This window comes from Chelonoidis abingdonii, chromosome 25 (assembly GCF_003597395.2).
Source record: "Chelonoidis abingdonii isolate Lonesome George chromosome 25, CheloAbing_2.0, whole genome shotgun sequence".
NCBI lineage: Eukaryota > Metazoa > Chordata > Testudines > Testudinidae > Chelonoidis > Chelonoidis abingdonii.
The window spans coordinates 12,251,977-12,277,846 of record NC_133793.1 but is presented as its reverse complement, the minus strand read 5'-3'; the positions used below and the strand labels follow the sequence as shown (position 1 = coordinate 12,277,846).

At 47.8% G+C, this 25,870-nt stretch overlaps 1 protein-coding gene across 1 annotated transcript; it reads right to left on the bottom strand.

Annotated features, from left to right (window-relative positions):
• Nucleotides 1-243: 243 nt before the first annotated feature.
• LOC116837947 (CCN family member 2-like) lies at nucleotides 244-16,719 on the bottom strand. Its single transcript, XM_032802882.1, has 5 exons — nucleotides 16,660-16,719; nucleotides 11,084-11,297; nucleotides 4,650-4,889; nucleotides 1,617-1,828; nucleotides 244-555 (listed from the first exon to the last, which is right to left on the bottom strand). Exons 1-5 carry the CDS (start codon nucleotides 16,717-16,719, stop codon nucleotides 244-246), a joined length of 1,038 nt encoding a protein of 345 aa, XP_032658773.1.
• Nucleotides 16,720-25,870: the final 9,151 nt, after the last annotated feature.

The window sequence follows — 25,870 nt, the reverse complement described above, 5'->3', positions numbered from 1 at the left end:
GCACAGCAGGAGCTTTAAGGAGTCGCTCACCCACTTCACTTTCAGCTAGAAATGGGCCTGGGCTACAGACTTAGATCTGGATCCAAACTACCTCGAAGTCTGGGGAATTTGGATCAAGATTTCAGTCCCAGCCCATCTCTGTTTCCAGGCTCGCCTTGTTCTGCCTCAGCATCCTCCAAAGGAACCAGCTTGGCAGGCACTTGAGAGCGCTCAACGCATTAGCCTGATCAGAGAGAGGAGGGGCTACTGCCTCTCTATCTTGACATGGTCACCGGTCATCCTTCTGCGGTAGGTGGCCAGGAAGATGTCGTTGTCCCTGGGGCAGTCATGGTGGCAGGAGCACGTCTTGATGAACATTAGCTTACGGTGGAAGAAGTCCCCCTCCGGGCACTGGAACTCCACCTCCGCAGTGCTGGTGGTGTGGGGCGTGCAGCAGCGGCCGTCAGTGCAGCTACCGCAGAACTTGGGGCGGTAAGAGCGGACGCTGGTGCAGCCCGAGAACTCAAAGTGGATTCCCCGGCGGGACTTCGGGGTCCGCGTGCACTTCTTTCCTTTCTGGGGAGAGAGCAGCAGTAAGGAAAGGGTTAACCCGGCAGGACGGGAACTGCTATGGAAAAAGGCACCTGTGAGGGGAGTAGAAAAACCCTCAGAGGAAACACAAGTGGTTTTGTTTAGGTTGAAATTCACTGGTTTTCTAGGGAAAAAATGCAAAATTTTTGAGTTTTTGGAAACATTTTTTGTTTCAGTGTCGCCAGCTCTACTGGCGAAAAATAAAGCAATGAAATGTAGCTGTGGGGAAACAGTTTTAAAAAGCGAGAAGTGGGATTTTTCCCACCAAAATGAGAAAAAAAATGTAACATTTTTTCAATATTTTAAAAAGTTGGAGGAAAAACGGGGATTTTCAAAGAGCTCAGAACACTTTGGTGAATCGCTTCAATTGAACCCAAACTCCAGTTTTCACTGGATAGAGATAGAGATATAGACAGATCGGTATAAATTGTTTGACCGGCTCTACCTACGTGACCTGATCCTGCCAGGAGCCAATGCTCAGTCCCCACTGATGTCAATGGGAGTGGAGAGTGCCCAGCACCTCTCAGGACTGGGCCCTGTATGAGATGCAGTATTAGGGGGAACTGATGTTCTAAACATCTCCTAGGCTTTGAGGGCTGGAGGGGTGAGGCTATGTCCAGTAGTGTGCTTGATGGACCTGCAGAGCGAGCATCCCCGGCCCAGGCCCTCTGGATCAATAGGAGCGGCACCTGCCTATGCCAGGGCTGAACTGGGCCTTTGAATGTCAGCCAGGAAGGGTGGGCAATGACCAGCATCTTGTGGCATGAGCTGGTGGCCTCCTGAGCTTGTATTCGTAGTTTCATAGATTGTAAGGCCAGAAGGGACAATTAGGCCATCTAGTCTGACCTGGATTGAACTGATGTGTGTCCCAGGCACACGCAACCGCAGTGCTGCCTAATGCCAAGGCCTCTGCGATGGCTGAGAATTGACCACTGTGTATTCAGCTTCGTCCTGCTTTGTCCTACCCACTCCAGCCCTGCTCCTGCCCTGTCTAGTCTCACAGACGCTGGTGCCCCCCACTCCCAGCTTCCACCAGCAGCCAGTACCTTGAAGATCTTCTCCCTGGGGAAGTCGCAGGGCCGGACCATGCAGAGCCGGCTCTCCTTCTCCAGGTGGCACTGGGGGTTGTCGTTGGTGATGCGGGTGGAGATGCCCATCCCACAGCTCTTGGAGCAGGCACTCCATTTGGTGGTCTGGACTAGGCAGTTCTCTTGGAGGTCGTTCAGCTCAGACCTGGGCGCTGGATTCTCCCTGTAAACTGACCCAGGTCAAGAGGGACACAAGAGAGCGTTCAGGGACTTGGCACAAGGCACATTGCCAGGGGCAAAGCAAGTGACCATCTGGGGCCTTGCTCTGCTGGGCAGCTCATGAGCTGGCACTGTCTTGTTCTCCAGCAATGGGCAGGAGGGACAGTAAGCGAGGCCCTGCCAGAGCAGTTCGCCAGGTGCGGCTCCAGGCCCCAGCACGCCAAGCGCGTGCTTGGGGTGGCAAGCCACGGGGGGCGCTGTGCCGGCGCCACGAGGGAGGCAAGCAGGCTGCCTTCGGTGGCTTGCCTGTGGAGGGTCCGCTGGTCCCGCAGCTTTGGCAGACCTCCCACAGGCACACCTGTGGCAGGTCCGCCGAAGCCGCGGGACCAGAGCCAGCTCCAGGCACCAGCGAAGGAAGCAGGTGCTTGGGGCAGCCAATGGAAAGGGGTGGCACTTCGACAGCAGCCCAATCGGCCTGCTCCGGACCAGCGGCAGTTTGGAGGCAGATTCTTCACTCGCTGTCTTGCTCCTTGGCGGCACTTCGGTGGCAGCTCGATCGGGTTCTTCTTCTTCTTGAGGCGGCAAAAAAGCTGGAGCCGGCACTGTGCGGGACCAGCGGACCCTCCATAGGCAAGCTGCCGAAGGCAGACTGCCTGCAGTGCTTGGGGCGGCAAAATGCCTAGAGCTGCCCCTGCTGTTTGCCCTTTCACTACGAGAGTCAGCAGGGTCTGGTCTCCTTTCCCTGCTTTTGTCAGCTCCAGACAGCGTAAACCCAGCTCTGATTTGGTAACTGAATGATGTCTGAACCTTTCCCCACTTCCTCATGGTCATAAAAAGCACCACAGATGCTCTGTAGCCATAAAACAGGAGCAGCAGAGTCAGCAGCAGCACCAGTCCCTTCCACAAGACCTTGCCAACAGGCCTTAGCTCTGGCCAGAGAAGATTAGTTGTTACTGAAGGTGGACTGGACAGATCCAGTGTGGCTAGTTCAGTTCTGGCCCCTCAATCTTCCTCCCCAGTCCCTGCTGAAACAGGAGCTTCCTCCCCCTCTGTTACTACAGGCACAAACATGGACCCAGCTCCTGGTGCAGAACTGGTCACCCATCCCTCTGCCAGTCCTTGCCACTCCACAGTGCTGATAGAGGGGAGGGGACTCACCGCTCTCCTGCTAATCACTGAGTTCTAGAGAGGCCCGTAAGAAAGCCCCAGATCTGAATATCCCAAACTATGGGCAAGTTTGGAGCTAACTTCAGGGCTTTGGGCCCATCTCTGTTTCTTAGCTAATAGCTCTTCTCTGACTGTGCAATCGGCCACACCCTCATCTGTCTGTCACTCACCTGCCAATCAATAAAACCTCCTCCAGCCGCACACCCCTAGTTGTCATCTACCACCCCAAAATGGAACCCGTACGGGTTATCAAACAACATACTCTATGGGAACTCCATCTGAAAGAGATCTTCTCTGAACCCTCTCTTCCGGCCCTCAAACAACCCCCCAACCTCACTAAGCTCATCAGAAGCAAGCACCCCCAAGACCAGCACACACGAACTGAAAGCAGCACCAGACCCTGTCAAATCAACAGATGCAAAACCTGCAGATGTATCTCCATACTACAAGGATCGACTTCCCCCACAACACACCTTTCGAGATCCATAGGTCCTACACGTTCCTATCACAACATGTGGGGTACTTCATCCAGTGCACTAAATGCCCCAAAAATGACTATGTGGGTGAAAGCAGACAGTCACTGTGCTCTCAAATGAACTCACACAGGAAAAGAATAAAAGTTAAAAACACCCTAAGACCTGTGTTTGAACACGTCTCACAAAGCCGTCACTCTGACCCCTCAGTCCTCGTCCTCAAAGGAAACCTGCACAATGCCTTCAAAAGATGAGCCTGGGAGCTTAAATTCATAACTTTGCTAGACATTAAAAATCATGGACTGAACAGAGAAGAGCAACAAAATGATTAAAGAGCTAGAAAACAAAACCTATGAGGGAAGGTTGAAAAAATTGGGTTTGTTTAGTCTGGAGAAGAGAAGACTGAGAGGGGACATGATACCGGTTTTCAAGGACATAAAAGGTTGTTACAAGGAGGAGGGAGAGAAATTGTTCTTCTTAACTTCTGAGGCTAGGACAAGAAGCAATGGGCTAAAATTGCAGCAAGGGAGATTTAGGCTGGACATTAGGAAAAACTTCTTAACTGTCAGGTTAGGCACTGAATAAATTAAGCACTGGAATAAATTGCCTAGGAGGTTATGGAATCTCAGTCACTGGAGATTTTAAAGAGCAGGGTGGACAAACACCTGTCAGGCATGTGACCTCACTTAACCCTCCCACCAGTGTGTTGCTTCTGGCTTCTGCCCAGTGGGGAGGGGGTATGTCGGGGCTCAGGGCCTCAGCTGGAGCAGGGCTTCAGCATCAGGGCTAAGACTCCCCCTCCCCGCAGGGGCTGAAGCTCCCAGTCCCATCAGGTGCCTCCTGCAGGGCTGAAGCCCCCGGCATGCGCACCCAGCTCTCAAATGTCTGAAGATATGCAGCTCAGAGGGTCAGTAAGTTTGGCCACACCTGGCTTATTACAACGAGCTGTAACCACTAACCCCCCTTGCTGTCCTATGACTGCAGAGCGCTAATGGGCCACTCTACCTGGAATGGTCCTTTGAAATCGGTGCTAACTCCTTACGCTAAACGATCAATTCCACCTGTGAGGCTGCGAGTTCCTTTCCCGGACCTCTGAGGAAGAGCTCTGTGTGGCTCAAAAGCTGGCCTCTCTCACCAACAGAAGTTGGTAAAATAAAAGATATTCCCGCCCCTACCTTGTCGCTCTGCTCACCTGCCAGGGCCGTTTCCTGGCTGCCCCCTTGACAAATCCACTCCTCACAGCACTGGGTTGGGAGTTTGACCCGGAGGGGGTTCGGGCAGGCCGGGGAGGGGAGCTGCAGGTCGTCAGCACACAGGGGGATGCAGCCGATGGCGCCGTCCATGCAGATGCACTGCAGCTTGCAGGTGGGCTGGAAGCTCTCACCGTTGTGATAGATCTTTCCCAGCAGGTCACAGGTCGCCCCCTCGTGGGCTGTAGGGAGAGATGATGGCGGGGGGGGAAGAGAGGGGAAGTTGATGGAATGATTCAGCAGAAATGATCCAGGTGCTGAGGGCCAGGTCTCTTCCTCCAGGGGATTACATAGTAACCAGAAATCAAAGCATGTGAACATCAGCTCCCCTGTCCTGAGATCTATGAATCCTGGGGGTGTAACCTGATCTCCCCACAGGCATCTGGGGTCCCAGGCAGCCAGGTTAGAGTCTTTTCCTTGAGTGCCGGTGCAAGGGGAGCCTGAGTTCACCAGGAACCAGGCTGTGCCCCTCCCCCCAGAGTACACAAGCCCTTCTAATTGAATTTGCATGGCTGGACAAGGGCAGCTTCACCTGCAGCGAACTGAGCCTCTATCCAAAAATAAGGGAGGCTGGACGTGACTTCTCTGTTCACAAACCCATCGAGCAAGCCAGTAATGCACCGGTGTCATTTCCGGTGCAGCTCTGCTCAAAGCTTCATTGATAAGCCCCACCTCTGAGACAGGCTGGTAAAATCCTGTCTCTGTGGGGGGGACGGACTGGGTGACCGTGAGGTCTGGCCCAAGCCTCCATCGCTACGGTCCAGCTAAATGGACAGTGCTGCGGAAGCACGAGATGCTGACGGTTTAGGTTACAGCAGAGGGCACTAGCCCCTGCAGGACTGACCACAGCATCGAGAGCTACACGACTGGGTGAATGCCCAGGCAAGAAGAAACTGGTGGCTCCAGGAATCACAAGGAGCGATGAAGCAGATGGTTCGTGTGGGCAGAGCTAGTCTGAGGCCTTATAAATCACTGGAGGAAGAGCTACTGCCTGGAGCTCTCTGTGGTAGAGAGCTGGTCCCCTCATGCAAGACAGCAATAGTTGAATAGGGACGGGCTCAAGACCAGATCTCAAGCACCTCTAAGCTCTGGGTAGTTTGGATCCAGTGCTCCATTGCTTAGGGCCAGGTTGTGAACCCCACTGACAAGAGTATTCATGTGAGTTACGCCCCCTGGGGCTTGCTCTGTGTTCATACAGCACCTAGCACACACTGGGGTCCTGGCCCATGACTGGGGCTGCTCGGTGCTACCATAATGCAAATAAATAAGTCCTCGGCAGGGTGAGCACGTGGGTCACAACCTGGCTCGCAGTGATCAGATCAAGCTCTTTGCTGCTAGGGCAGTTCTGGCTGACCCTCACTGACCTGGTTCTTTCAGAGACAGATCTGGGGAAAGGACACAGCTAACCTGGTGCAACTGGAGACTCTAGCATCCGGCTTGCTGCACTATTTGGGGTATTCCCGATACTGCACTCTCCTTTCTGAAACTCGTCTTCCGCTCCCCATCCCCACCTGCTCGCTGAGCTAATACCAGACAGGCTGATGTTCTTTGGAGAAACCTCTTCTCTAGTCGGATGGGCTGCTAAGTGCCACCAGCTCTTTACAACCATCCAACTTGTAAACAGCCTCCTCTTACTCCAAAGAGTTTCTCTTGCCAGGATCTAAGAAAGTGCCCCAAGCCAATGGTATGGTACAAGATGCATTCCTGATATGACACACTACCCAAAAGCTTTGGTGCCAGTTACCCCTCTCAGACAAAAAAGGCGACATTCCTCTGAGGGGAGTCGATTTCCCACGTTTAAAGGTGGCTTGCAAAAGGAAAAAGGAAATAGGGTTTGTACCCATTCAGGAATTCTTCACGTCATAAAAAAGGATCCTTCTCTGCCCCACCATTTTTTCCCAGTAGGTGCCTGGACCTCGTCCACCCTGATTCTCCTGAAAGAACCTGTGTGACTGGAGACTTGGCAGGGTTGTGACATCAGATAATGCAAGTGAAACCCAATCCAATCAAAATCTCACTTTCCCTCCCAACTGTTTAAAGCTGCTTGTTTTCCACTTGTTTTTGTTGATGTCTATTCAACTCAAAGGTCTGGAAGACACTTGGGAGAAATGTGCTCTTTTTTAAAGACTGTCCATACCAACCCTTCAACAGAGGGCTAAGGAATCTTACAGTTCGTGGCAGAGACTTCCAAGTTCTCCAGCAAAGCCAAGAAACATCAGACATAATGTCCAGATATTTCTAAGCTAAGGAGAACAAGTAGACTCAGCCCCTAATTAAAAAAAAAATCATCTTTATAAATCATAAAGCAGCAAAAAAAGGCACAACCCACTGTCTTAGCCACAAGACCAGCTTCCCTCATATGTTCCACAACTACACAATAGTCCAATTTAGCTTTACCGCTGACCCTGGTAAGAGGGCCATTTAACTCGGTGAGAATGAACCGTAACAATAAACAGGCACCCAATCTTTGTGGCATTAATCTAAAGGCCTCCCCAAAACCTTTCTTGCCTTGGCTACCAAGTGCCAACGCGACAGAAGTTGATCTTAGTGCAGCGTTTCCCGTGGTACATCTTTGCAGAAGTTACACACACCGCAGCCCCAGGTGTCAGTTCCCAGCCTCATGTTTGTATGGTTGATTTTAACACTAACCCAGCACAGAGCATTTGAGCCCTGCACTACACGGCATCGTGAGAACAGTCCATGTTGTCATGTGTTCCTGAAGGGCTCGTTCACGTAAGGGGGGTGCTTCCTACTCAGATGAATGTGCCTCCCCTTTCTTGAACTCCTTTCTCTGCTGTGGAGCACACAGTTCTGGCTGATGTGTGTTCAGACACATGGATTCCTGCCACTTGCTGTGGTCATCCTTGTCTATGGACCAGGGCTTTCCTCCCTTTATATGACGTGTAGGCACAAACTGTGTGTGGTGATTGCACATTTAAAGTGTGTAATATTCTGTGGCAGAATGCAGAAGTCTTGTAACCTGGAAGCCGGTGTTTGGAGATGGACATACCGATGTGCAGTCGCCACATACGTAAAGATCCATACACTACACAAATAAGCCTGCTGACCATGCAGTGTTCCCACCTCTGGATTTCCTGGGGAATCCTGTCTATGTATCTGTATTTTTGACTTTAAGCTCATTGGGGAAGGAATTCCCTCTAGTGATTTATGCACACTGTTAATAATCCTTATCCTCTTTGACTCCCCCCGTTTCTCTTCCCCTCATGCCGAGGCTGGAACCAAATTGTGATGGTTCTCCTGCTAATATTTTTAGAAGCTCCTCTTTCCTTCTCCTGTCCCCACTGCCAAAACCCTAGTTCAGGCTCATCTGGATTCCTGTAAACTTCTCTTCTCCGGCGTCTCAAACTCTCCCCTCTTCTCTCTGTCCAAAACCCAGTAGCTGAAGTCATCTTCCACTTCCACCACTCCATCTCTCACCCCATCCTCAAGTTACTTCACCGTCTCCAACTGCTGATGTGCTGAGATATCAGTGTGATGGTTCTGACAGGGTTAGTCAAAGCCACTAGGGTGCACATTTTTCTAACAAGTATCAGAGGGGTAGCCGTGTTAGTCTGGATCTGTAAAAGCAGCAGAGAATCCTGTGGCACCTTGTAGACTAACAGACGTTTTGGAGCGTGAGCTTTCGTGGGTGAATTTTTCTAACAGATGCTCACAGATTCTAGGCTGAAATCCTGGCCCCACTGAAGTCAATAGGATTTTTGCCAACTAATTTTAATTTCCCATTTTAAGGTCAGAAGGACTATTGTGACCCTCTTGTCTGGCCTGCATAACACAGGGCACAGAAGTCCACCCTGTGATATCTGCATCATACCCATATCATATGTCGAGCTAGAGCACAGCTTTTAGAAAGACATCCCATATTGATTTAAAGATGTCAAGTGACAGAGACTCCACCACATCTCTTGGTAATTTGTTCCAGTGGTTAACAATCCTCACTGTTAAACGTTTTTTTCCAATCTGAATTTGTCTAGTTTCGACCTCCAGCCACTGGGTCTAGTTGTGCTTGTTCTATGCTTATATACGTGCTGTGACCAGGCAAGTTGTTATGAGAACACCACAAACTCCAGATACAGTTAGTAGTATCTTCCTATTACCAATAGTTAGATAGATCAACTCACACGAGTTCAAACTGAAAAATGTACGCACTCACCTCTAAAGGCCCAGCTACAGATGTAACAAGTGGGGAGGAAAGAAAATTAAACAGATCAAAGAAAATAAGACTGATCAAAGAAGAGGACAACTGGCTTTTGCAAATTAAACTTGCCATCTGAATTTTTGCAAGCAAGTGAAAACTCAGCACATAATAGTAGCACAATAAAAACAGCAGCTGCAACAAGTGACCTGCAACTCTATTGCTTCCAACTAATTCTGAAATACTGTGGCTGGAGCACTAATGAGAGCTAGAGTTAAGGTTGTGTGAATGTTTCTATTACAATCCCCTTTTCAGTAGTTTAAAAGTTTCCAAAACTTTTACCTCTCAGGCAGTTTGTTGTAGCCGTGATAGTCCCAGGATATTATTAGAGAGACAAGATGCGTGAGCAATCACGGGAAAAAAATAGTGCTGGCAGCCCCTCCATCAGCTCCCCCCACCCCACCCCACCCCCAATACTTCCCACTGCTGGCGGACCCCATGGATCAGTGCCCCCCCTCCCTCCTGCCCACTGTGATCAGCTGTTTTGCAGCATGCAGGAGGCTGGGAGGGAGGATGCAGCACACTCAGGGGAGGGGGCAGAACTAGGCAGAAAGAGGCAGGGTGGGGTGGAGCAGGGGCAAGAAAGAGGTGGGGCAGGGGTGGGGCCTTGGGGGAAGGAGTGGAGGTGGAGCCTGAGACAGAGACAGAGGTTGAGCACCCCCTGGCACTTTGGAAAGTTGGCGCCTGTGGTGAGGTAATATATTGGTGGGAGAGACAAGCATTTCAGCTTACACAAAGTGTATTTAAAGTGGGAAATTAAAGGTTTCCCAGGCCTGTAGAAGAGCTCTGTGTAAGCTCACATGCTTGTCTCTCTCACCAGCGGAAGTCGGCCCAACAGAAGATATTTCCTCACCTACCTTGTACCCCTCAGGCAGAAATTTTCCAGCCCTGGTATCTGTCCAAGGGCAAATTTTTTTGGAAAGTTTGAGACAAAAATGATCCCACTGTTTTTTGGGGAGGAAAACAAAAACAAAAGGGGGAGGGGGGAAATATACTTTCTCCACTATGAAAAAGTCCTTATTTATTATTTTTATACAGTCCTACGGGCACAATGGCTCTGGCTAAAAAGCAGATATTGGGCAGGGATGTAGTAGCTTTCATTGAGACACACTCCAGGAGGGATCTGGTGAAAACAGGTTTGCATTTGCTGTTAACAGGATTCATAGAAGCCAGTCGGCGCAGACACACTCTTTTGAAAATGATCTTTTTGGCCATTTCTATTAATGTTTTGAACACAGGAAGGCTGCGACATCATAAACAGACTGGAAATAAGGTGTAAATTTATAATAGTGAGTGTAATTAACCATGTGCACAAATTTAACCAGGGTCAAATCTGTGTCATTCCCTCTAGGTCTTCGTGCCTCTTCCTAGCTGATAGAATCACAGATTATTATTAGGGTTGGAAGGGACCTCAGGAGATCATCTAGTCCAACCCCCTGTTCAGCCCCCCCAAGGATTGAACTCACAATCCTGGGTTTAGCAGGCCAGTGCTCAAACCACTGAGCTATTCCTGGTGGACTCTTCAGCACTGACAATTTTTAAAATCGAGCTGGGATGTTTTTCCAAAAGCTCCGCTCCAGGAATTACTGGGGGGCAGCTCTCAGTCAGACTTAGGCACAAATGGCAAGTAAGTCCCTTGAAAAATTTCCCCCACTAAAGTGTAGCAGAAAAAATTAGTTTCTCTCTTAGTGGGCAGAGCTGTACCACAGGGAACCAGAACTAGAGAATGGAGAGTCTTTGGTTTGGGATCTGACCCAGAAATCCCTGTTGGGACTAGAGGATGGATCTCAGACTGCCCTCAACAGGCCATACGCTGGGTTTAATCCCAGGAAATCAGTATTAGCACAACATTGCTAAGAGTGTGATATATAAAAGTCAATGGAGAGAGAGAGATTTTGGATCCAGGAATCCAAATCCCCTGCCTGTGAATTCATGTGAGGAGTCTGTATCCGTGGTCCTGACTTGTGCCATCTAGTCAGTCACATAGTCTTTGGCCCATCAGTTAGTCTCAAAGGGGTCGCACAGGCCACGTAAGGTGGCCACTTGTCTGGTCTGCCATTGTATGTCCCCTAAGGCAGGTTCTGATGTCCCTCTGGCTCTCCCATGGTCTGTGGGGCCTGGGGGCAGGGCAGCTTCACGCGGGAGGGATACGCAGCTGCTCACCTAAGCAGATCCCAACGTCTCCGTGGATTTTGGAGAAGTCGCAGTGGAGTCCCTTGTGGTGATCGCAGGGTGTCTGAAGGGAACACAGCTCACCCAGCTGCCGGGCACACACTTTACAGCATCCGCAGGCATCCCACACGTGGCTGGTGCCAACAGGGCACTGCAGCGGCTGAGAGGGGCACTGGCACGGGTACGAACACAGCTGCGACTCTGCCTGGAGGACAGACAAGCCATGAAAATAAAACCCTTCTTCTCACAAACCACCAGGGTGGAGAGAGTAAAAGTGCATGAATCTACCGTGCCAGCTCCAGCAGGATAAACCCACCTTTCTCTCCCCCCTTCCCCAATCCGGGTACCAGAAAGGACCTGCCATGCAGCTCCAGATGAGCAATCCCCTTACCTTAAAATCAAGTGGAATCCAGGAAAGAAGAACCCCCTGGGAGGCAGGGTCAGCTTTAAACACTAAAATGGCAAGAGAATGCTTGGAGTTCCCCACTCTGTGGAATTGGTCCCCTTCCCTTTGACTGTATCAACAACAACATACCTGACTCTTTCATCAGTACATCTCAAAGCACTTCACAAAGGAGGTCACCATTATTAGTCCCATTTTAAAGATGGGGAAACTGAGGCACAGAGTGGGGAATGGCTTGGCCCAAAGTCACCCAGCAGCATGGCCAAGAACAGAACCCAGGTTTTCCAAATCCCAGTGCAGTGCTATATTCAAAAGGCCACATTACCTCTCCAAGTAGGCCTTCAGAGGTGAGCCCCACCTTTTTGGGGTCCTCAATGTAACCTACTTCCTTGGGACTTTACAAAAGTAACACCATCCCTGCTCAAAGAACTTCAGGGTGCCCTTCCCTCCTTTCAAAAACCCACACTTCAGTATTTCTGCTGTTTGATTTCACATGGTGAACAACGTTGGGCTGGGTCCGAAGGATGGGAACGCTCGAGGGAAAACCTGGGATGCTGTAAGTGATGTTGGTGATACAGTAGGTGGCAGCCTTCCCCCAAAGCCAGTGCTGAACCAACTCCCGAGCTGCTGTACACAGCATGGTTTGGATGAGATGTGAAACCAAGGTCATTAAGGGTGCTAAATTTGCAGTCATTAAAGAACCCCCTTTTCATTAAAAAAAAAAAATCAGTGTTAATTCCACTTGGGTAACTACATTCTGCCTACCAACATTCCCACTATGTAGTTTCAACAGGGATATGGAGTAGTTCTTCACTTCCCATGTTCAACTGCTGTGTCATGCCTCTGTGCACCACTAGTCATCTGCTATGTTCCACCCCAGAAGTGGCTGCAATTGCAGTGACAAAATGATCTTTGTGTATTATCTGCATGTGTCAGTTTAAGCTTACAACACGTTTTGAGATATCAGTGTAAAGTAACAAAGCAACCAAGTTCATACGTATCTGCTCTTGTATCATACCTAACCCTTGCTGGTAAAGCAGCTTCCTTGCATGTTTTGTTTTGTAACCAGTAACAGTAGTAAAACTTCTCCAGCTTCTTTGGCTGTTGTTCCCAACCAGTGTCCTAACTGAACCTCACATGGAGCTAGGAGATGCCAGGTGCTTTACACTCTTGCAACAATCAGCACAGTATAATATAGGACAGGGATTTGGCTTAATCGTAAACCACAAGACCTCACCAAATCTTACCCCATTCAAGAGGAATTCATCTAATTTGCTTTGAAAACTCCTAGTGCAAAATCTTCTTGTAATAAATACCACCACCCTGTTGCCTGTAACGCACCCATTCTCAAACCACGGTTGAGAGCTGGCAGGATCCTCCCTGTTTCCAGATGCAAGGCCGCATTACAAGAAGCTGACGGTACTTCAGTGCTTTCCTCTACTTTTCATAGATGCAATTGCTGTAGTTGCCAAAGGCGCAAGTTATTCGATCAAGACCAGGTGGAGAGGTGGGTACAGGGGAGGATCATGAATGGCGGTGATATGTGTCTGCCACAATATCATGATGTGATCCGTGCACTGAAAAAGTTAGCAGCAGCAGGCGTTCTCAAACACTGTGGTGGCAGCAGCCTATTTAAAGAAACGCTCTCAAAATGTCTCTCAGTTTTTTTTAAATTCCCAATGACGACAATCTTAGATTAAACCCAACAGAACTTAAATCATTTCCTGACCTTGTCACTGTCTGTGCTGATTACCTCCTTTCCCAGCTTCACACATACAAACTGAACTGCTCCGTTTCACTTTTTGTTTATAGGCAGGTTAACTTTCCATTCAAGGGTGGCAGAGAAAGGATGGTCTGGTGGCTACAGCAGCACAGACCCAGATAAGCTAAGTTCTCTTCCTAGCTCTGCCACAGAACTGTTGTGCGACTTTGCACCACATGTCACCTCACTTTGGTATGCAGTACACCTGGCCCCAGTGTGTATTCAGATTCCAATCTACTCTGGTTTTGTGTCTTTTAATTCCTGCTAGCCTCACAGAGCCAATAAAAACAACACGGCGTCCGGTGGCACCTTAAAGACTAACAGATTTATTTGGGCATAAGCTTTCATGGGTAAAAAACCTCATTTCTTCAGACAAAGAAGTGAGGTTTTTCACCATGAAAGCTTATGCCCAAATAAATCTGTTAGTCTTTAAAGTGCCACCGGACTCCTTGTTGTTTTTGTGGATACAGACTAACATGGCTACCCCCCGATACTTGACACCATGCAAAAGCCAACAGAGCAGCAAGTCAGCTGGAGTCTTTTCTGGCTCATCCACTATCAACAGCGAGCAGAGAGAAGGAGCATGTACAGTAGGGAATGCTAGTACAGACTGGGCAGGGTTGAAGTGGCTACCTGGAGTTGCCTCACTGGCACCTTCCATAAGTTGTTCCACTTTCGTGCCATATTAAAAGATGAATTATTCTGCAACATGCCTGAAGACACTTCCTCATTCCTGCCCATATACTTTCTTCTAGAAATTGCCTCGATACAAAGAAGATGAACCCAGGTCTGAAGTTCAGCTCCAAACTTCCCCAAAGAACTGAGCAGGCACTTTGCAACAGACCTGTGCATAATACAAAGTGTTTTTAACAGGTTGTGCTGCAGAGGTGGGTGGAGCAGGAACCCAGACAGCAGACCAGACAATGTACATTTCATCTTTTTCCCACCCACAAAAGTCGCTGGCCCTGAAGTTCCATGCTGTTGGAGTTTTCAAGGGAAGGGGCCCCACTTCTCTTTAAAGGCCTGATCCTACTTCTGTTGAAGTCAGTGGCAAACGTCTACAGACTTCAGTGGAAACAGAATTGAGCCAATATTATGGATCATAGCTACTGGAACTGAAAAAGAAAAAGAAGCCAAAAAAAGATGACTGCCCTGCCTCTGGTTTTGCTGGCAGCTCTTGCATGCATCACAAACATCATTTGCAAAGCAGCCACTCCCAGGAGCCCTGAGCACTGTCTGAGCTGCAGTTGTGTGTAAAAAGCTGACTAGCAGAATCACATCTCCAAACTGCACATACGTTCCTCATCACTGGCTCCCAGGTCCCATCTCCTTAGCTTTCAAGTCAAAACAAGATTTTCCTAACTGCTGGCACTGCAGGCTGAACCTAGGTACCTGGACAAAGAGAGACAGGTAATGTTCTTTTTGCTTCACATAACTCAGCACTGGTGAAGAATCTGGGGTGGGGTGGGAGAAACTGGCTCACATCTCTGCAGCTGCTGGCTCTTCAGCATGGACAGCAGGGAAGTCTCGGGACCGATCAGTGAACCAAGTAGCTCTAACACCAGGGAAAGAGCAAATGCAGGCAATGACACAGGGGTCTTTATTTTAAAAAACCCTGCTTTTTGGACCATGATCCCATTCAAAGAGGTGGGAAAGGCTCACATAAATATTTACAAAGCACCCTGGGTGCCTGGGATGAAAGGTGCAAGACAGGTATGGTTAATGCTCTTTGTATGGTCGGACACTGACAAGGATAAAGGAGGCAAAGCGTGATCATTCAAACAGTCCTAACACTGGGTTTAGGGTGACCACAAAGCAAGGGTGAAAAATCAGGACTGGGGGGGAGGAGGAATAGGAGCCTATATAAGAAAAAGACCCAAAAATCGGGCCTGTCCCTATAAAATCGGGACATCCGGTCACCCTAACTGGATTTGTTTGGATAACACTTCTTTACCCTCTGTTACAGGATTTCAAGGCACTGATAAACTAGGCCTTACAACACCTTTGTGTGGTAAGTAAGAATCGCTAGCCCCTTTCCACAGATAGGGAAACCGAGGCAGAGAGAGGCAGTGACATGCCCAAGGTCAAAAAAGTCAGTGGCAGAGCTGAGAGCAGAGCCAAGGACCTCTGAATCTGAGTACTCTGCTCTAACCACTAGACAATAATCCTTCTCAAGACCTAGGAGCAGAGCTCAGGAGCTCCTGCTCCTCTGTTCTAACCACCAGATCCTTGCTCCTCTCCTAGCGCTAGGAAGAGAATAGGAGTCCAAAGTCCCATCTTCAAAGCACTCAGCAGACGCTTGAGAACATGATCTCATTTGGATAAATCAAATTTGTGGCCGAAGTTTGACTGTAAAGTGTTTCAGAAACTATGTTTTTTTATTATTCATATTACATGTGTTGCTGTAACACCCAGGAACCTGGGTCACAGACCATGACCTCATTGTGCAAGGAGCTGTACAACCACAGAAGAAAAAGACAGTCCCTGCCCCAAAGAGTTTGCTAATTTCCCCTCAGCACAGAAACTGCCTAGCCCCTGATACCATTGTACTATAAGCATCTCCATTCAGAGATCAGTATTCTTTCTGTTTGGACATCACGGAGCACATTTTTGGTGCAACTAGCAACAATCAATACACAGAGTTTGTCTACCTAAAGCACTTTGCATACATCAGTGTGATAAGCCACAAGAATCTATTTAGATCCATAGCTGCTGGCGGCATGGACCTCATCTCCTTACTAGTCTGCAAAGTGATTAGTACAATTTGGGCCCTATAATAACAAATCATCACCATTAATAATGCCCCTGCTTCTGCCATTTAGATTGTGGTCACATCCAAAGGCCCCATCAGAAACAGAGCCGCATTGTACTAGGTCCGGCACAAAACACAGCGAGACACAGTCCCTGCCCCCACAGAGCTTCCAATCCAATTTCTCCTTCAGATTTCAAGCTCATGGTTTCCAGGAGCAAACAAACAGCTGTTTTTCTTGGCAGGAAGGATGGCACATGGCTGAGATATCAGGATCTTACCCCTAGCAGTGCCGCACATTTGGCGGGTAATGCTGCGGGTAAGTTGCTTGACCTCTCTGTGCCTTGGGTTTCCCTCCTGTAAATCAGGGATAGCAGGAGAGCACGGGGGAACGTCATCCACATATGTTTGCGAAGTGCTTTGAGATCCTTGGATGGAGAGCACCACGCAGGTCACTGTGTGTGTGCAGCATGCCGTTATGAGTGTTATTTATCTACCCAGTGCATTGGGATGCTCAGTTACCAGCTAACTCCTCCTTAGCACTGTCAGAGGCAAGTGACAGCTGCAGCAGTTAGGCTTGCTGAAAGCATTCTGGAAAACAAGGACCTGCAAAGCTCCTCCAGTAAATAAAAAGACTGCAGTACAGTACATACCCAGCCAGGCGCAAGGAGAAGGAACACAGACCAGGTTATTATCCCAAAGCTGTCACGCATCCTGAGAGGGGGTGGGGTTTCAGAATGATAACTCACTCGCTCTCCGCTCTGTTTGGAGAATGTTGCACATGAGCTCCACTTTAAATAGCCTCCTAACGGGGTGTGCCCTGCACTTGAGTGACAAGCTGGAGAGCGGCCCAAACTAGGTGAACCAAAAAGTGTCCAAATTCCAGAGAACATTAGCAGATTCCTGTGTGCCTGGTGGTCACGGGCTGCTGGTGGAGTCTGGGGCTCGGCTGCATTCCACTTGGGGAAATCAAATCATGGCAAAAAAAACCCTCTTTGCTAGGATTTTGTTATTATTAGTCTCGCTTTAATTCTAAAAGTATGAAGCCTGAAACAGCTTCCTCCACTCCCCCTCTCCACCTTCCTTTTGGCCACAAGAGCTGTACTCTTAAATAAATGAAGCTTTGTTGGGCTAATCTTTTCCCCTTGGAAGGGGAAGGGGAAGGGGAAGGGGAACGGGAACGGACAGAAAGTTTAGCTTTGTTAGAAGCCATTCGGTACGATACGTGATGATAGTGCATCCGCAGGGCCTGCAGACCCATCCGGGCCAGGGGAGTCAAAGCTACAAAGTCCCTGAACCCAATGCTCCTGCCTAGGGTGGCTTCTTGCACGGCATGGAAATGAAAGGCAACAGGGCAAAGCTTGCTTTTAAGGGATGGCAGCTTCCCACAATGTTTTAATTTGGGTCACGAAATGGCTAGAGGGGAAGAGCACATACCTAGGGTGACCAGATGTCCCGATTTTATAGGGACAGTCCCAAATATTCAGGGGTTTGCCATATAAGGGCATCTATTATCCCTCACCCCCATCCTGATTTTTCACACTTGCATCACAGTGCATGATCTTTTGGGTGACTATCGCTGATATACAGGACATAAAAACATAAGAATGGCCAGACTGTGTCAGACCAAAGGTCCATCTAGCCCAGCATCCTGTCTACTGAGAGTGATCAATGCCAGGTGCCCCAGAAGGAGTGAACCTAACAGGTAATGATCAAGTGATCTCTCTCCTGCCATCCATCTCTATCCTCAGAGGTTAGGGACACCATTCCTTACCCAGCCTGGCTAATAGCCATTAATGGATTTAACCCCCATGAATTTACCCTGTTTTCTTTTAAATGCTGTTATAGTCCCAGCCTTCACAACTTCCTCAGGTAAGGAGTTCTACAGGTTGACTGTGCGTTGTGTGAAGAACTTCCTTTTATTTGTTTTAAACCTGCTGCCCATTAATTTCATTTGGTGGCCCCTAGTTCTTATATTATGGGAACAAGTAAATAACATTTCCTTATTCACTTTCTCCACATCACTCTTATACACCTCTATCATATCCCCCCTTAGTCTCCTCTTTTCCAAGCTGNACCTCTATCATATCCCCCCTTAGTCTCCTCTTTTCCAAGCTGAAAAGTCCTAGCCTCTTTAATCTCTCCTCATATGGGACCCTCTCCAAACCCCTAATCATTTTAGTTGCCTTTCTCAGAACCTTTTTAATGCCAGTATATCTGTTTTGAGATAAGGAGACCACATCCGTATGCAGTATTCAAGATGTGGGCGTACCATGGATTTATATAAGGGCAATAAGATATTCTCCATCCCTTTTTTAATGATTCCTGTTTGCTTTTTTGATGGCTGCTGCACACTGAGTGGACATCTTCAGAGAACTATCCACGATAACTCCAAGATCTCTTTCCTGATTAGTTGTAGCTAAATTAGCTCCCATTATAATGTATGTATAGTGAGGGTTATTTTTTCCCAATGTGCATTACTTGACATTTATCCACATTAAATTTCATTTGCCATTTTGTTGCCCAATCACTTAGTTTTGTGACCTAGTTTATCCTGTACAGACAGAGCGTGGGCTCATATAAAGGGGCAGCCTTTACAGTCCAGGACAGTTGTTTTGCTTACACCTGCCTAGCAAGGCAGAACACTCCCACGCAGCAGGAGATGAGAAGGATAGGAGAGGAAGGCTGGGAAATGAACTCAGCATATGTATATGACAGAGGGGAGCAATCTCAGGTCTGGCATACACTGAAAACTTAGGTCAACACAGGCTGTGGCTATCAGGGGTCTAAAAAACCCACCCCCGAGTGCTGTAACTATGTTCACCTCACCTCTGGTGTAGACGTGGCTAGGTCTGCTATGGAAGAACGCTTCCATCACCTTAGCTACTGTCGCTCGGGGAGGTAGAATTCCTACTGTGATGAAAAGCCCCTTCCGTAGCTGCAGCTTGCAGCTACACTACAGGATTACAGAGGCATAGCTATGACACTGTAGGCAGGCTGCCACTGTCCCCATAGATTAGATGAGCCCAGAGTCCATGGTGGCCTGGGGCGTGACAGACCAGGCCTGGGAACTGGATCCAGCATACTGTGATTTGCACCAATCAGGTCCCTCGGCTTCTGAACAGTCCAAGAGTGGCACAAGGTGGAACTTTTGATTGGTCTGGCCTCAGAATGCTGGGAAATGGCAGTGTGGGTAGCAAGGTGGGGGGGTCCAGGAACTCCTGACGGGTCGTTCTGGCTCTGCCACTGAGTCACTGTGTGCCCTTGGTTAAGTCCCTTCACCTCTGTCTCTGATTTTCTCTATCTGCAATATAGGCATAAGACAACAGGGCAGAAATAATATGCTACCTACCAAGGGTGCTGGGAGTTTAAATGTATACTTTACTATTTCTCCATTGCTTTTCAAAGGTAAAACACTCAGTATTGTTAGTAAATAAAAGCACAATAACATTATACATACATACAACACCAGTATGAGAACCATACCTAACCAGGGTTCCTAACAACAGAGCCATTTATTTTCTAAGCACTGCGCCAACACTAACTAGCCAATACTCACCACCTCCACGGGGGCTCATCAAATATAGTTATTCCCATTGTACAGATGGGGAAACCGAGGCGGGTGGGTGTAGCTTGTCCCAGAGCTAGTCACGTCTGGGATTAGAACTCAGGAGTTTCTTGGTCAGTCAACTCACCCATGCCATTTATAGCTAACACAGCAAACCAGAAATGAAACTGCTACGGAAAACAACAATGACCCATCGAAACGTTGCCTTACTGTTCCATGAAGCTGCTTAGCAGCTGTATTGCATCAGGGTAAATTCTCAAAAGGAATAGTTAAGCCGACATTTAAGCAACAGAATTATCTCTACTGATTTAATATATTGGGCAGCTGCAAACAATGTTGCCTGATGCAAAATGTGCTGTTTAGAATAGAAACAGTTTTTCTCCACACATTGCCATATGTTCTGTGCTCCTTCTCCATCCTTCTCTATTTATTCAGGGCGACTGTGTGAAAGCAGGACCTTTATTCCTTTGGAGTACATACATTCAGAGAGGAAGGGTGCACTCGCGATTAGATCAAGAGACTGGAGACCTGGGGCATGATTCTAATTTACACTAGAGCCCTTTTATGTTGCGCGGACAGTGTAAAGGGGCCATAAAGGGGGTGAAAGACGGAGCCCTTTGACAATATGCCCTGTACAGGGGGCCTCCCTGGCCAGTGTTGGCTCGACCCCAGCCCTGCTTCCAACCCCACTAGAAGGGGTGTGGACAGAATGCGCTACACCATGGCCATTCTCTGCCTCTGCACTCACAGAGGGGCAGGGAAAGCAGAACATAAGTAGGAGCAACCCTGAGGCTGCTCCAACTTACTCCAGGTCCTGTACTGGGCCCTCTACAGCCTCGGAATATAGGGAGCGCAAAGGTGGCCTAAAGCAACATCAAGTCTCCCCCCTCCCCCTTTCCTGTCTCCGAATGGGACCCTAGATTCTCTTCCTTGTTCAGAGTCGCAAAGTGAGTTAGACGAGCAAGTCGCTTGCCCTCTGTTTTGCCAACGGTAAGACGGGGTGTTGTGATGTTTCATTCAGACTTGTAAAATCCCTTGGGATCCTTGCACAGAAGGCACCAGTAAAGTGCTAACCGCATTATCTGCTCCTCCTGCTCTTCTCCCACCTGAAGATCAGTGATTTCACAATCATTTCCCTAGCAGCTGGTTCTGACGCCACAAAACAGGATTATGTCTCTACACAGAGGAGTTAATGAACTAGAAGTGGCACAAACACACAGCGCCTAGCAGCAGTGACAAGACAAAAGCAGTCTAGCCAGGCATTGATACAAATCTGGACTTGGAAGCTGCTGCACCTTTAAGCTACGCTTTAGTTGTGGTCTAATACCCACTGCTCAAAATCGTACTCTGCAGGCCATGCACACGTTGTAAATAAGAGAGTGTGGGGCAGGGCCCTGTGCACCTCTGTTCTCATTTTCTTCTTGCAACAGAGAAATAACCCACATCTGGATTGCAAATCAGTTTGACCACATTGTAGCTGTGACATCTGTGCTTCTGTAAATCCGAGACGCTTTTGTTATTGCTCAATAACTTATGGCGATCACCACGGTATAAAAGGCAGCACAGTCTATTGAGGTGGGGCTGGAAGCTCTGGGAGTTATAACCCTGGCTCTGATACAAACTTGCTGCATGACCCTGTGGCCACGCCCTGGCTCGGGGATGATAATACTTACCTACTATTAGGGATGTGCGATGGAGCAGGCAGCACTATATAAATATTATCAGCATAATTATTGTTATGCAGCACTGAGCATGTTTTCAGCATGCAGCAAAAATAATCCCTCTACGGAAAAAAAAATATCGTCAAGGTGAAGTTACCAGTGCAGGCCTTTGCCAGTGGTCTGCGTGCATATTACCTGGCGAGAATGTTGCTAATAAAATGTTCACCGTGTTAAAAACAGGCAATGCTAAATTAAAGTCAACAAAGCTGAGTATGAGTCCACAGTGTGCCCTTGTTGCCAAGAAGGCTAATGGCATTCTGGGCTGTATAAGTTGGGGCATTGCCAGCAGATGGAGGGATGTGATCATTCCCCTCTATTTGGCATTGGTGAGGCCTCTTCTGGAGTACTGGGTCCAGTTTTGGGCCCCACACTACAAGGAGGATGTGGAAAAATTGGAAAGAGTCCAGCGGAGGGCAACAAAAATGATTAGGAGGCTGGAGCACATGATTTCTGAGGAAAGGCTGAGGGAACTGGGATTATTTAGTCTGCAGAAGAGAAGAATGAGGGAGGATTTGATAGCTGCTTTCAACTACCTGAAAGGGAGTTCCAAAGAAGATGGATCTTGACTGTTCTCAGTGATACCAGAAAACAGAACAAGGAGTAATGGTCTCAAGTTGCAGTGGGGGAGGTTTAGGTTGGATATTATGAAACACTTTCACTAGGACGGTGGTGGTGCACTGGAATGTGTTACCTAGGGAGGTGGTGGAATCTCCTTCATTAGAGGTTTTTAAGGTCGGCTTGACAAAGCCCTGGCTGTGATGATTTAGTTGGGGATTGGTCCTGCTTTGAGTAGGGGGTTGGACTAGATGACCTCCTGAGATCCCTTCCAACCCTAATATTCTATGATTCTGTGAAAGCAGCACTTCTCATATGACCCACCTTAATCCTGCCTTTGTATCCTACCTTCCCCTCCTTGCTAAAACAGCATGAACTGAATTCTATTCTGGCTCCTCTATCAGTAACAGAATAGATAACTCAGTTCCAGAATCTTTACTTCAAAGTGCTCCGAAGTTTCCATCTTAGTTGGGTGAGGGTTCCCGGGGATGAGAGAAGCCACCCATGAGTCTCAGATCCCAGGGTGAACCTGCACCAAAGGTAGTTAAGTGAAGAACACCCTATGTACTTATAAACTGAGCAAGTTAGATCTGGAGTCTGGAATCCCCCCAGTGTTACTCTTGCTGAGTCATTTTTCACAGCAGACCCACTGAAAAGACAAATCACTTCTTTGGGCCTTTGCATACAGCAGCTCACGAATAGCTTCCCTCTTCCAGGAGCTAAATCAGAGAAGAAGGTCTGCCAGACAACATCTATCATCTTCTGGTAGCAGGACTGGAGCAGGCGGCCTTAAACACAAGGCCTAGTGACTGAGATCCCTTGCATATACCATCAGTAGCTCAAGGACCTGAGTTCTTCCTTGGGGCATTGGACAAATTAAAACCACACCTGGTACTATCAACGGAGCTATTCACCTCCAGGGCCAAAAGCCAAGAGAAGAACATTAAGACTGAGTGACTCAGAACCTTCAAAGTGAGGAAACACCCAAGTTAGGAGCAATTTGTGTCTCTTCTTTTCGCCTGAGCTGTTTGTAATGAAGGGATACAGACGTCAACCCAGTTTAATATCTCCTTGGAGCGAAGAATGCTTGGTGTTTAATTCATTTAATTGTTATGCTCTTCTGTGCTTCACTCTCAATGTCCTGCTAATTGCTTCTCTTGAATTTGTTTTTATTAATTTATTGAAAAGAAGTTTGGATAATTGCTAAAAACTTATGTAACACTGCAGAGTGAATATTAGGCAAATAAACACCATCAGAAACCAGAACAAGAGCACCCTGGTACAATTCCTTGGAGCACTCAGGTGCTGAAGGAATATCAATAAGATGTTACTGTTTCCTTCAACCCGTGATTTAAAAAATATTGTCCTGTCTGCAAGGTGCTCAGTGGCCTGTATGAAATGTTGGTGGATCTCAGGACAGTTCCTCATGAGAAGGGATCCACAGCACAAAAACTACCATCATAACTGGTCCTCTTGATAGCAGTCTCCAAGGAGGGAATGGGCCGGAGACTGAACTTCCCTCTTGACTAATTATGAGATAAAAACCAACTCCAGTTACCTAACTCCCCTGAACTTTGGGGATGAGAATAAAAGTAAAATGGCTCAAGCCATGAAATTTGCATCCAGGTCCAGGTTTGGATTCAGAACATCCCTAAGTTGTAGAAGAGTAAGCACTGTGAAGTAGGCCAATCCCTAGGTAGGAGAGGGAACCTGGATCTGAATCAGCTGCAACACAAAATCCAACCCAACAGGCAACCCAAAAGCGCCCTTTGTGTTATCCACAACTATTTGAAACAGAAGTGGGACAAACCCAGAGCCTGGCATCAGAATGTTCACATAAAAAGGGAGCCAGATCAGTCTTACAAAAAGAAAACTTGTTTGATTAGACTTGGTAAAAACAAAAAAATTTCTGTATGTTTCTATATTTATTCTCAAGCCCTATGTAGGGGTTCCTCTGAGTCAGGGATGAGTCACCGTGCAGGGCAGTGGAGGATTTCATTCGCCAAAGCAGTCAACTTTAACCAGCCTTAAAATCACTTTACATGATTTTAAAAGTTGATACCTGGCAATAGAACACATGGCTTTTTACCAGCAAAAATAAAAATAAAATAAAACAATGTTGAGGTCTGAGGAAGGGCAACAGAAATGACTAGAAAGAACCTATGTTGGAGTAAACTCTCTGTGTTGGCAATGAGTCCAATTCATCCCTGTGGTAACGTCACTGACCTCAATGGAGTTATACCAAGGGTCAATTTGGCCCTGCTAATAGAACATGCTGAATTTCATCCAGCTAGATGAAATTCAGAAGCAGAGAATCCAGAAAGCATGTGGATTCCATTCCTTTGTCTTCCTCTTCCCCAGATTTAGGATCCAGTCCAAATTAAATGCCAGTTACAGCCATCTTGGTGAGTTCAGCCCAGTCCCACTTGAACTAAACTATAGAATAGATTTATAAAGTATAGATTGTAAAGCCAGAAAGGATCCCTACAATCATCTGGTCTGACCTTCTTCTACATCTTTTTACTGCACAGTCTCTGCTCAGGAGACTCATCCCATAGGGCTACCCTCCAAGGATTAATTAAATCCATTTTATCATAAACTCCAATGAGACAATGTAGACTTGAGGAGAGAAAACCTCAAGAAAGATGCAATGCTTCTGTGGATACTAGGGCTGTGTGGTTGTGCAACATATCCAGTCTTTTGCTGTGAAGCTCTCTCCTGAGAGCTAAAACAGTCATCCCATTTCAGTGGAAGTGAAAAACAAACCTGGCATATGAATTCACTGCACTGTTGTGTTGGCACTTTAAGCTGGCAGGCAAAAGTGATACATAAAGGCAGGCTCAGCGCACAGCAGCAGGTAAAGACTCACACGCAGGTGGGAAAGGCTACACAGTTCTAAAGATGGAAAGGGTGGGAAATGTCACACATCCCCTGTCCACCAGAGCACAGGGATGGAATCCTGTCTCCACTCCTATTCATTTCAATAGGGCCAGGACCTGTTAGCTTCCGGGGCACACTGCAGCATCCACCTTTCGGGCAAGCCAAGGGCGGTAAGATTGTGTCCCTGGCTGAGAGGTTATGCAATATGTGATATATTTACATTGGTGCGCGGTGGAGCAGCCCATTGTATTTAAACATTTATTGCGAGATTCAATTCTATTGGGGCACTCAGAGGTTGGGACAGGCGAGTGTCTATGTACGTCCTTATAAATTAAATAAAGACATTAAAGCATTCACAGCATCCCCAATTCAGAGCCAATTCCCAGAGGTGCAGAGCTTTGCAACCAAAGTGTGCCTGCGCTTTGGGGAAAGGAAGGGGAAACTAGTCCCCTCGGTGTATGGTTTCTGTAGAAAGTCAGGCAATGGGTCCAATGGCACAAAATGCCACTTTGGTCGCCCGTATGTAGGGACTACAGGGATACAGCATATACTGTTTATCAAAACACTAGTGGTTCCTGTTTCCGGGCAGGTAAAACAATATGAAACAAAAACATTTAGGGACAGATTTTCAAGAGAGCCCAGTGTGTTGGATGTTTGAGTTCTTTGGAAAAAATCAGGTCCCAGTCATGGGTGTGCCCTTGAAAATCTGACCCTGGACTGTTGGAAAAATTTGGCCCATACTCCAAATCCAGGTCATTTTAGTTGATTCATAGTTCTTAAATCCAGAAGGGACATTTTGGTCACCTGGTCTGAGCAGCCGGGAGAGTGTCACCCCTACAATGGGCCAGATCTCCCACTGTCTTCAGTGGGAAGCTGGCCTGAGTCAACACCACAGGGTTTGGCCCCATGTTTTCAAATCAGTGCGGAGTCTGACGGCTGGTTGCTGCCATCTCTTTCTCTCCTCCCTTCTGGCACTAGCCTTCATGCTACTAGCCCTGTCCCCGGCTAGTAGCATGAAGGCTAGTGCCAGAAGGGAGGAGAGAAAGCACATACCTTCACGGCTATTAATATCTCCTTACATTATACTGGCCACAGCAGGGTTGAAACACTGTCAGCAACTGCTGCAAGCAGATACAACAT